The sequence below is a fragment of the Aedes albopictus genome, chromosome 1, assembly GCF_035046485.1.
Source record: "Aedes albopictus strain Foshan chromosome 1, AalbF5, whole genome shotgun sequence".
NCBI lineage: Eukaryota > Metazoa > Arthropoda > Insecta > Diptera > Culicidae > Aedes > Aedes albopictus.
In genome coordinates this window covers 61,357,471-61,370,265 of record NC_085136.1, presented here as the reverse complement: position 1 = coordinate 61,370,265, position 12,795 = coordinate 61,357,471, and the positions used below count along the sequence as shown (strand labels likewise).

General features: G+C 48.4%; 1 protein-coding gene across 2 annotated transcripts; it reads left to right on the top strand.

Annotated features, from left to right (window-relative positions):
* Window positions 1–8,863: 8,863 nt before the first annotated feature.
* On the top strand, window positions 8,864–11,655 carry LOC134283933 (uncharacterized). Of its 2 annotated transcripts, none has more exons than XM_062844643.1 (2): window positions 8,864–8,982; window positions 9,376–11,655. In XM_062844643.1, exon 2 carries the CDS (start codon window positions 9,385–9,387, stop codon window positions 9,955–9,957), a length of 573 nt encoding a protein of 190 aa, XP_062700627.1. In that variant the 5' UTR covers window positions 8,864–8,982; window positions 9,376–9,384; the 3' UTR covers window positions 9,958–11,655. The 2 variants fall into 2 exon arrangements, with proteins under 2 accessions (XP_062700627.1, XP_062700626.1); XM_062844642.1 differs by having other exon boundaries at window positions 8,921–9,077.
* Window positions 11,656–12,795: the final 1,140 nt, after the last annotated feature.

The following is a 12,795-nucleotide window of genomic DNA, read 5'->3' as shown; positions in this document are numbered from 1 at the left end:
CAGATCATCTTCAGTCGTGATCTCGTCCAGATCCTTGATTTCAACCACCGCCTCCTGTGATAAGGCTCTCACATTGGCCTCGTTCTCCAGGGATATGGCAACGAGCTCCCTGAACGCCGAGCTCGTAACCGTCGGATCCTTCTTGAGCTCGAACAGCATCTCTCCTTTTTGGGTGCGTCTGGTCTTCACTACGTTTTTGCCCAACACCTTCATCTCCGGGTCCTCCTGCAATTTCCTAAGAAGAGCAGCGTACGTCGTCTTGTCCTTCGCCCTTCTTCCTCTCCCTAGGAGGCCCTGTTCCTTCTTCTTTTCTTCCTTCTTCTTATCTTCTTTCTCCCTTCGTTTTTTTTTCTTCTTCGCCTGTTGGTTCTCCACACTTCCTCTTCTCCTGGCGTGTCCCTGCCTCGTTTCTCTGAGCGAGCACTCCGGTGGCTCCTCGGCGTCTCCATGTTTTCAGCCGTAGGTCTATCCGTGGTTTCCGCCAGAGACTTCTCGGCTGTTTCCACTCTCAGCTTGAGCGCCTTCTGATCGCGTTCCGCAACTGTAACGGCAGACTTGATGCTCGTCACTAGTTGCTTGATCTTCAGGTGAACGTTGTGCTTGTCTTTGACAAACTCGTACAACTCGTTCACCCTTCTCCTCACTTCGAACAAGCTCGACTCTTGAGCTGTGCCGCTGTTCGAGTTCGGTGTAAGCACTCGCTGATTCAGGAATGCTAGCTCCCGTTGGCTTCCTTGAGGCTCGCTCCGTATCGCGCTACTACTCGTTCTCGCAGCAGTTTCCAGCGGCGTCACTGGTGATCGCTGCATCATTCCACTTCTTCTGAACGCGTCCGCGTTATCTCCAACTACTTCGGTATAATTTGATGTCTCCATTCTATTGGGTCCCCCCTCCGAGCCGCTATCTCCACCTGCTGTACGTAGTCGCTTTCGTGATCCCTTGGTTGTCTATGAATCAGGGAGGCCAAGCGAGGGTTGAACACGTACCTTCATGGGGTCCGTGTCCAGAGCCAGATCAGCGCAAGTCGGGAGTGTTACATCCGAGCCTAGTACCCATCAAAAATGATGGACAGATGAAGAACGTATCCGGAGGCCTGCCAAGGTTTTACCGGGACGGAGGCAGACGCCCCATTAGCCCGCTCGCCGTTTTAAGTAGGTGTCACCCTTCCTTACTCAGGGAGCAGAATGGCACGAATGTCAGCCCATCGTCGTCATCCTATCCGTAATCCGTAGTCCGTTGTCGTTTGCGTTGACCAGTATGCCATAATCAGGATGTTACTGGCATCGATCCTGATGTGCCGGTTGGCACTCCGAGTATTTGGGCTAAGGCACTTTGGAAGCGGTACCAGGTCGCTTGTACAGAGTTGCTTGCGGATGTGTGGCTTTTTATGGAGATCCAACAGAGCCCACTGTTGAAACCCCGCCACATCCTAGGCATCCTCTGCTTGAGCTATCTGGAAACCAGAAGCTCGGTCACTCCCCGAAGGAAGAGCCAAAGGTGGTAATCCACACGGATGTGTGAACGATTTTCGCTTAGGATGAATTCCCAAGCTGCCACCCGACTCGCAGAAGGGGGGGGGGGTTCGTCAAGCCCCTGGACTCCTGTCCCTGCTGCCCCTTGTTTTTTTTTTTTTTTTTTTTCCTTCTAAACCATAGGGGGATAATCTGCTCAACAGACACCCTAACAGAAGGTTAGGGTAGTGTAGATCTGACAGGCCGTCTTCTACAACAAAAGTAAAATCCAGGACTACTCTCTCCTCGTACCCACTAAACCATTCCTATGGTCGCCAAACCCTACGTCTCTCCGGAACCACCAAGAAGGTATTGCTTCAGAGAGGGGCTAGTGCACATCGCACCCACAAGGTTAGCTGCGTAGCCTGCAGCAACGAACATCGATGACTCGCTTTGGAGAGTCCATCACGGTAGCATGCTGGCGCTTAGCCAGTTTCCCGAGTGGTCCTCGCCACTCCCTTTGTCCTCGGAAGGCGGGCAGGGTCAACCCCGCCCGCGCCCTACTGCTGAGCGGACATCAAGAACTGATGCCCACGTGCAACCCGATCTGACCTGCCCGCAAAGGAAGGGTATCACTACCCTTCAGGCCCTATCAGATGCACCCGTAGGTTGCAGACAGCAGGATCTCACCTACCCCGACCCTTGCCGGGGACCCCTTTCCAACCGCGGGCTCGGATCCAACCCAGTAGACCGACGCCACGACAGCACCACTACCGGGACTTCCTCTCCGCGGCCACTTAATCGTTGTAAGGGTCGATCTCGACCGCAGGGCACCGGTATGACCTACGAAGCCGACTCCGAACCCCTGGACCACCTCTTGTACTGCATCTGGACTAGCCATTCTCCGAGTCCACGCGCCACCTCCTCTGTAGCTCCCAGACGATGTGTGTAATAGCCGTTGAAACGGCGTTCCAGCCAAACTCATCCCTACACATTAGGCCTGTCCAGCTTTTCAAAAGTGTTCTCTGATTCTCAAGCCCACCCCCATATTTTGATTGGCATCCCAAAAGAAGTAACTGGTCAAAATTTCAGCTAAATCCATTGAAATTAAGAGGTGCATCAAATCAATTTTATGTTTTTCGACTATTTTTGAACTTCAAAAAATCATAACTACACTAAAACTTGTCAAAACTTAATTCTTTCGGCAGAAATTGAAAGCTATACTTGTTTGCTACAACTTCTCGGAACAACGTGTGCCAATAAAATTGAAGGAAACATGTGTAATTATTACATTTGTAATCCGAAAAACCTTAAAAAGTTGATTTTTTTGATAGATTTCGTTATGGAACACCCTAATATACGTAATAAGTTGGATTTTTCAAAACGGCATCATATTCTCCAATGTTTTTTGGTTATTTGCTTCTTTGACACCAATGCTGTAGGAGTTGAGCAAAAATTCCTAAAATTCGTGAAAGCCAAATGTGGCCTAAAAACTAGCTTTTCGGGTGCAATCACGCTTTGGCGCGCAAAAAGTGGCATCGCGTCAGCACTGATATGATAGCCAACACCTGTCATTACGCTTGTTTGTTATCACCCGTGATAGGGGGTAGCCAAGGCAAACTACAAGGAAGCAAAGCTACTACGTTCAGTACAATTTCGCGCCACAGCGTGATTGCCCCCAAAAAGCTAGTTTTTAGGCCACATTTGGCTTTCCCGAATTTTAATATTTTTTGCTCAACTCCTACAGCATTGGTGTCAAAGAAGCAAATAACCAAAAAATATTGGAGAATATGATGCCGTTTTAAAACATCAAACTTATTACGTATATTAGGGTGTTCCAGAACAAAATCTATCAAAAAATCAACTTTTTAAGGTTTTCCTGATCACAAATATGATAATTACGCACGTTTCCTTCAATTTTATTGGCACACGTTGTTCGGAAAAGTTGTAGCAAACAAGTATAGCTTTCAATTTCTGCCGAAAGAATTAGGTTTTGACAAGTTTTAGTTTAGTTATGATTTTTTGAAGTTCAAAAATAGTCGAAAAACACAAAATTGATTTGATGCACCTCTTAATTTCAATGGATTTAGCTGAAATTTTGACCAGTTACTTCTTTTAGGATGCCAATCAAAATATGGGGGTGGACTTGAGAATCAGAGAACATTTTTGAAAAGCTGGACAGCCCTACTACACATTCTCTGGACCAAGTTGTCCGGAGTTGTGTCCTCCCCGCATGTGGCAAGCATGCGGTCACGCATTGTGCGAAAACGCGGGCACACGAACAAAACGTGTTCCGCCGTTTCCTCTAAACCATTGCACACTGGGCATTCGGGAGAATCCGCATGCCCGAAACGGTGTAGATACTGTCGGAAGCAACCATGACCTGTAAGGACCTGTGTCAGGTGGAATGTGACTTCCCCATGGCGCCTATTAATCCAACTATCTACCCTCGGTATCAACCTATAGGTCCACCTTCCTTTGGTGGAACTGTCCCACGCGCGCTGCCATTTGACCATAGAGGCCATCCTGACAGTCCTGCGTATGCCTCTTGTGCCGCGCATTTCGAAGCACTCCATGTCCTCACTGATAAGAATGCTGATAGGCACCATACCAGTAATGACGCAGAGAGCGTCGTGTGACACGGTACGGTACGCGCTCGCAACCCTCAGGCACATAAGCCTGTAAGTACTTTCCAGCTTCCGTCGGTAGCATTTAGTACTTAGCGCGGTGCCCCACGCCGGGCCGCCATACCTAAGTATGGATGTAGCAACACTAGCCAGAAGCTTGCGCTTACTGGCGTACACCGCATAGCTATTGGACATCATCCGGGACAGTGCCGCAATAGCTGTGGAGGCTCTTTTACAGGCATAATCGACGTGGCTACCGAAGGTAAGCTTATCGTCGATCATCACGCCCAAGTGTTTGACGGAGCGCTTTGACAGGATAGTACAGTCTCCTACACTGATCTCCGTCTGCTGCTCCGACTTCAGGTTGTTAACAACCGTCACCTCTGTCTTGTGGTGAGCCAGCTCCAGTTTCCTGGACCGCATCCACGCCTCCACAACCTTGATCGAGTGGTTGGTAGTCAACTTTACCTCCTCGATCGTTTCACCGTAGACTTCGAGCGTAATGTCGTCGGCAAATCCGACAATCACCACTCCCACTGGATACTCTAACCTCAACACCTCGTCGTACATGACATTCCATAACACCGGACCCAGGATGGAACCTTGCGGGACTCCTGAGGTTATGTGAAAGCACTTCCGACCCACCTCCGTGTCGTAGACTAGTACACGATTCTGAAAGTAACTTCCGAGAATCTTGTACAGGTACTCCGGTATCCCCAGACGCAAGAGCGCATCGGCAATAGCAGACCAGCTGGCGCTATTAAACGCATTCCTTACATCCAGAGTCACTACCGCGCAAAAGCGAATTCCCCTCCTCTTAGGCTCGAGTGCTTTCTCGGCGGTTTTTGTAACCGACAAGATAGCGTCTACGGTGGACCTCCCCTTCCGGAAGCCGTACTGGTTACTCGAAAGACCATTTTCGCCCTCGGTGAACCGCAACATTCTATTGAGGATGATCTTTTCGAGCACCTTCCCCGCCGTGTCAATCAAGCATATTGGTCTATATGCCGACGGGTCTCCGGGTGGTTTCCCCGCCTTTGGCAATAGTACCAGGCTCTGCCTCTTCCAAGCTTCTGGGAAAACTCCCTCGTCCAGGCATTTCTGCATAGCAGACCTGAACATCTCGGGAGCCTCTGCAATAGCTACTTTTAAGGCCAGGTTCGGAACTCCGTCCGGACCTGGGGCCTTACCTACGCTAAGGGACTTAGCTATCCCCGCAAGTTCCACATCGGTGACCCTCTCCTCATCGCCAGCCCCAGTCCCCGGCTGTCCTACGAAAGGAGGCCAAGGACTAGGATCATGACGCGGAAAAAGTCCTCCAATGATCCCCTCCAACATCTCTGGAGATTGCTCTGTAGGAGCCATCACACCTCTCGTCGACATCTAAGATGGCCAGTGTTTCTAGCAGGATCTGACCCCGCTGGTTCGTGAAACGGCTTCCCCATTCCACGGCCCAGTCGCCCGCTATTACCACCGGCCTTCGCCCTGTTAGCACGGTCGTTAAGCGGTCCAGCATTTGCGTGAACTGCTCGATCGGCCACCGCGGAGGCGCATAACAGCTACAGAAGAAGACCCCGTTTACTTTGGCGACCACGAAGCCCTCATAGGTAGTAGACACCAACTCCTGAACGGGGTATTTACCCGTCGTCCATATCGCCGCCATTTTTCTGGTCCCATCCGCGACCCAGTTGCCGTTGCCGGCGGGTACTCGGTATGGGTCCGATATGATGGCGATATCCGTCTCCCACTCAGAAACTGCCTGACAAAGCAGTTGCTGAGCCGCATCACAGTGGTTCAGGTTCAGCTGCGTTACCTGCACTGTGATTTGTTGTTCACTGCGGCTTTCTTGAAGGCCGGGCACCTTGGGCCACCCATCGGATGTCTGTTGTTCGAGGATTTCCCGATACAGATCATGCAGATGGGCGGACTCGTGCAGCTTTGGGCCTTATGACCTTCAGCGCCGCATCGCCTGCACAGTTTGCGCCTGTCGGGGCCTTTGCAGTCCCACGACTTGTGTCCTGGTTCCAGACACCTGAAGCAAACCTCTGGTGGCTCGTGGAATGTCAGGTGACATACACACCAACCCACCTTTATGCTCCCTACTTTAACGGACTTTTTTACGTCCGCCACAGGTAGCTGAACCAAAGCTATCTGTGTCCCTGCTGGCCCTTTCCGTAGCTTAACGGCTGCGGCGGCCACCTGCACATCGCACTGTTGCCGCAGTGCCGTGACGAGCTCTTCCACTTCGGTGATCTCATCGATGTCCTTGACCTTCAGAGTCGCCTCATGTGTCAGAGCCCTCACCTGCACACCCTCACCAAGGACCTCTTCTGCCAGCCTCTTATAGGCGGCGCCCTTGTGCTCCTTCTGGCGCTTCAGCTCCAGGATCATCTCGCCCGTACGAGTACGTCTAATACTGCGTACGTCGGCTCCAAGACCCTCAAGCTTGGCTTCGCTTCGCATCATCTTCAAGACGTCCGAGTACTTGGACTGTTCCGTCTTGATGACGATAGCGTCGCCTTTCTCGCGCTTGGCACCTGCCCTCCTACGCCTTGGCTTGGCGTCCTGCGCTACTACCTGCGGATTCGCCTTCTTCTTCCTCTTCCGCTCTACCTTCGTCCAAGGGGGGTCCTCCCCTTGGATCGCCCTACTCTGTGGCTGTTGAGGGCCCACTAGCGGTCGCAACCCCTTGTTCCCATCGTTCCGGGACGGGCCAGCCTTTTCAGGCCCACCCTTCCCAGCTTTCCGGGAACCCTGGCTGGGGTCCGACCTTCCAGCATTATTACCGACTTTCGGGGTAATGATTCGCCTGGCCTTGCGGGCACCGCCAGACAGCTCCTCGCCTGACGGTTGCCTCGCCCGCTTCTGCGATTGCTTGCCCCGTTTGTCGCGAGCAGTCGCTTCCGCCTTATTCGGACTTCCTGCGAAGGAGAAGGCCTCCGTTTGGGTAAACTTCGGCACTTTCTCATTTGCAGGCTCCGCTGCTGCAGCAGTCAGCAACGCGAGTGCCGCGTGCTCCTGCTTGGCATCGTCGATCGACGCCCTAAGTCGAAGCAAGGCCGTTTTCAGGTCCTTGCTTATGTTCGACTTAGTGGACGCAAAGTCGATGATTTTGCCAAGCTGCTGCTCAGCCACCTCTATTGCGGACCGTCCTTTGGATCCTCGGTTGACGGCCCTCAACAACCACGCTCCGTCCATAACCTCCACCGGCTGGCTTGCCGGGAAGTGGACTGGAGCACCCACGCTTGAGCTGCGTACGCAACTCCCAGCGCCTATCTCCTCACTTCTCCTTGTCGGAGATCTCATCAACCCGCTTCTTGCGAAGGGGTTGATCCCACCACTATTTCCACCTAGATTCTGATTTTTATTTGACTTCATGATTAAATCCCACGAGTAGCACGGGAAAGAATGTCCACCACGCCAGAGCCCTGCATTAACGCGGTAAGGGACAGCTTACTGTGGGGGGGTGCCCAGGTACCCCACAGGCTCCGTTAAAGATCGAGCATCTTTTTCACCCCCTCGATCACTCATTCCTCAGCACGGGTCGCTTGACACCTTGAATTGGGGTTAGTAGTCCTATTCTTAGCCGGCGACTACGCGGCTGACTCGCAAGGGGGGGGTGCGTCAGGCCCCAGGACTTTAGTCCCTGCTGCCCCGTGCTGCCCCTTGTCTGTCTGTCTGTCTGTCTGTCTGTCTGTCTGTCTGTCTGTCTGTCTGTCTGTCTGTCTGTCTGTCTGTCTGTCTGTCTGTCTGTCTGTCTGTCTGTCTGTCTGTCTGTCTGTCTGTCTGTCTGTCTGTCTGTCTGTCTGTCTGTCTGTCTGTCTGTCTGTCTGTCTGTCTGTCTGTCTGTCTGTCTGTCTGTCTGTCTGTCTGTCTGTCTGTCTGTCTGTCTGTCTGTCTGTCTGTCTGTCTGTCTGTCTGTCTGTCTGTCTGTCTGTCTGTCTGTCTGTCTGTCTGTCTGTCTGTCTGTCTGTCTGTCTGTCTGTCTGTCTGTCTGTCTGTCTGTCTGTCTGTCTGTCTGTCTGTCTGTCTGTCTGTCTGTCTGTCTGTCTGTCTGTCTGTCTGTCTGTCTGTCTGTCTGTCTGTCTGTCTGTCTGTCTGTCTGTCTGTCTGTCTGTCTGTCTGTCTGTCTGTCTGTCTGTCTGTCTGTCTGTCTGTCTGTCTGTCTGTCTGTCTGTCTGTCTGTCTGTCTGTCTGTCTGTCTGTCTGTCTGTCTGTCTGTCTGTCTGTCTGTCTGTCTGTCTGTCTGTCTGTCTGTCTGTCTGTCTGTCTGTCTGTCTGTCTGTCTGTCTGTCTGTCTGTCTGTCTGTCTGTCTGTCTGTCTGTCTGTCTGTCTGTCTGTCTGTCTGTCTGTCTTATTATTATTTCGAACACACAATAAGTTGTCATAGTTTTGTTATGATCTTGTTATGTGTTTCAGCATTTGTTTAAAGTGTGCCAGGCTGAAGCCATAACACCATAAAGTTAAAGCATTAAACAATAGGATTTAGTGCAGTCATGATGAAAATCATGAAATTTATAATTGGACGAAAATTTTGTTGAGATACTTCACGTTTATCGAGCCGGCCATAATTACTCCATTTGACGTAGAATGACTTTTTCTTATAGCTTCTTGGAATCGTTCGCGCAACACCACACAGCGCCGGCCATTCTGCACATGTACGCTATCGCCTACCGTATACCTTCGCTAACTGGACGCAACAGTTTCAACTAAAACGACTCCACTCGCAAGTGCCGTAGCCTGTGGATGGATGTGCTACTGCTGCTTATCTTTCTCAACACGTCCGACTGGGCGATGCGATGCGAAATCATCGCTGAAAACGGGACGAGTTTCAGTTAGCGGCGAACGATTCTGACGAGCGGCGCTGCTCGGCCGCGGCCGGCTGAAAATACACATCGCGGGGGTGAGTCAGTCTCAGTCTGTCTGTGCGAGTTCGAGTGTTCACTTAACTTGGCGTAGTTTCGCTTGGCGAAATAGAATTCCGGCAAAATGTTGATGGTAAGCGGGATCAGAACGGTGAGGGGAAAAATGAGATTTACCTAAAGATTAACGCGTAAATGGAAACCAACGATGCCCATTTAAAAAGTGAAAAATGCGATTTCCAAAGTGTTGATGCGTAGTTCCAAGGGTGACCCCACCCTAAAATCTTCAGAAGAAAGTAATGGCTTAAATCGAATGTTCGCACAAATTCAGCTTAGAGCCAGAAAAGTGCTAACAGTAACCTGCTCGGGATTGTTTTAAAAAATGGCTACATCAGACTCGTATGACCAACTGTATCATATCTTTATTTTCACAGACGACCTCAATGATTGAACAGCGCAACACCATGCAGGTATCGGTCCTGGCAACTACCACCGATCCATCGCAGTTCGCTGATGTGGTGCGGCAAGGCGTTCCAATGGATTTGACGTGTGTTCGAGCCGTACCAGAGGTGCTGAAAGCGTTGAACATCAACATCCCGACTTTGTTGATCAACGTACATGTAGACGGATCAACGCCATACAGATTCGGTACATTGCAAAACAGTTCCGGAGATGACGGCTTGGTGATCGACTTGGTACTTCGCGATAACCACTACCAGCTCCGTGGATTGCCGGAAGAGGACCAAAGTTCGCACGATACGTCCGAAGACAACAATTGTCTCTATGATGCGTTGGTCCGGGTGATTCCACAGCTTACGGATGTCACTGGGCCTGAATTTCGCCGGCAGCTAGCTGACTGCATCGAAACCAATCCGGATATTCGACGACACATCCAACTCGGCAAACACCAAACACTTCTGCAGGGCGGGGTCTATGGTGGTTTGCCTCCTAGCCGTAGAAGGTCGAATTCTATTCACGAAGACCCTACCAACGAGACATTTAGTGGACCGGTTTGAAGCCATATTCCTTATGGCTGGCATAATTCAATACTGTTCCGAATCCATGGGAATACCTCGAGATGAAGTTTTGTGCACAGGTGCAAGTCTACAGCAAGATCGAAACAGTGCTGATCCCTACCTGCATGCTGCACATGTCACGAGAATGCAGATATCCGCGAGAGTAGAAGCAATGAAGCATTCACACCCGGTCTTGTATGAATACCTAACGACTCTCCTTGGATACACTCAACTCGTGGAGATATGGGCAAATATGTGGGGCGGTGTGGGGCAAGACATCGACTTGATACAAGGTGATCTAATAAGTCTGTTGGAAGTGATAGATTTCAATCAAAATCCACCAACTGTCGTACAAAACTATTCATTGGCGAAATTGAAGAAACTTGTTGAGAAGATCAACACCCAACTTCAACGCAGGAATAAAAATGCAACAGTAATTACTCTACCGGACACAATCACAGCTACTTCAATTGCTGAAATCTGTAGACAAGCCTATACCGCAGTTCTGCAATATTGGATCGATCACAAGCAAAAGAAAATCGATGACGCAATTTTCAACGAAAACAAAGTAAACAGACAGGAATTCGTCGACGGTCAGCTAGTGACTTATGATGTCATTCATGCGCTCCATGATGCTCGGGATTGCATCAGAAAAAAGGATAAAAACAAGTTGTTGAAGCCATCAAAAGCCGAGGAATTCATACTAAGAACGAAGCAACACTGCACCGAACATAAAGATAACCACTTCATAAGAGATGATTATGAAGATCCTGGTGATGCTGGTGCAGCTCGATGTAGCAAACGTTCCAAAGCAAGGAAAACCAAGGAAAAAGCAGCATCCGAGAAAAGAAAAAATCGAGAGAAGTGTGCAAAGACGGCACAGGTAATGTACGAGCGGCCTGCAGAAACCAACATGACGGCGACGGTTGTTGGGGTAGGATTGATAGCGTTAGGATTGTGTGGCCTGGGAGAGGTTGCTGGAGCAGCGATAATAGCAGCGACAGCAACAACAGCAACAACAGCAGCAGTAGGAACTGCGGCGGCGGCCGGAACTGCGGCAGCAGCAACGACGGCCACAGCAGGAACGGCCGCAGTAGCAGCAACAACGACGGCAGCTGCAACGCATGCAATAACAGTGAAGGCAGCTGTAACGACAGCAGCGGCAGCAACGATGGCGGCATTAGCAGCTGTAGTTTGATAGATTTATGGACATATGGGCATATAGTCTAATCACTACTGGTCCGAAACACGAGCTGACAGAAACGCTCGGAGAAGAAAAATAAGAAAAAAAAGGTGTATTAGTGTTTTGTAACGTTGGAAGAGGAGAAGGAGATGATATATGTTTATTAAGGGCGGACGGGACGGTCGGGGAAATATCCGCCATTGCTCTGTTGCTACTAAGATGGTAATCTCAGATTCTACTTCATATTTTGCAACAAAAACCTATCACTGTGTATGCTCACTTGCAGTGCATATGCTGATTGTTTTTCAGCATCTTCAGTGCGATAGAACTCGAGATTACCATCTTCAAAATCGCGAGGCAAATTGTTAGAAAGAGAGGCAAGATAGGAAAAATAACACGGCGTCCCGTTTCACCTTAATTAAGAAAGTACCTTCAATCAAATAAAAAGTACGGATCATATTGCAGCAATGTGTACAATACACGTTCGCAAACATGTCCAGTATCTATCTATCAAACCGCAAACTTTTTTACTTCGACACTTATATCTCCGCCGGCAAAAGATGTTGCGGCAGCGACGCCAGCGACATTCGTACTCTTTAGTTTATTACCTCTTGTTGGAAATCGGACCACAGCACACTGTTGCGAATGGCCCAAAAACGTGATCGAAATTGTTTTGACCATGAAAACATGATTTTTGATCTTTGGTGTCTTCGGCAAAGTTTTTCTATAAAATAAGCCCTAATTTATGGAAAAATCAGTTTTGTGATCAATCCCCCTAAAAGTGAGAAACGATTTCTATCTTTTTCATTTGTAAACCAAAAAAATATGTTTGTTTAGAGAAGTTGTAGACAATTTCACTAGAAACAACTTTGCCGAACATACAAAATTTCTATCTTTTGATTTGTACAGTGTATCAAACAATTGTCCGTACAGCAATTTTTTGGTCAAAATAATTTTGCATTCAAATGTTTTTATTTTTTTTATACGTCAATCAAAAACGTTGAAACTTTGACCAATCATGAACCATATATTGAAGCTCCATTGGTAAAATTTTGAGCAAGATCGAATAAGTTTTCAGAAAGTTATAGAACTTTTAGTAAAACTTATAAGATTTTTGAACACATTCTTAAAACATTATATCTCAATATGTACTCGATGAAACTTTTTCAATCTTTTTTGTGTTACAGCTGATACCTAAGGCTTTCATATGCAGCTTTGTTTGAGGTTTTATATTCCCTACAAAAAATATGAAAAATCTGTATATGTTCAGAGTATTATTTGGAAATTTATCATATTTTGATCAATAAAAGTGCCAAGTGTTTTCAACTTTTTTAAACTCTCTTAATGTAATATTTTTATACAGGACCTACTAAGCTACATATGAAGAGTAGGTCCTATGTAATTTTCGTTCAGTTAATGCACTTTTATTGGTGGAAAACGTTTGGCAGATTATATGTGCAAAATATGGTAATTTTTTAAATATCGTTAACTACATAAGCACATTTTTCATATTTTTGGTAGTGAATATAAAACCTCAAAGGTAGCTGCATATGAAAGCCTTAGGTTTAAGCTGTAACACAAAAAAATTGAAAATAGTTTCATCAAGTACATATTGAGATATAATGTTTTAAAAATGTGTTCAAAAATATTATAAG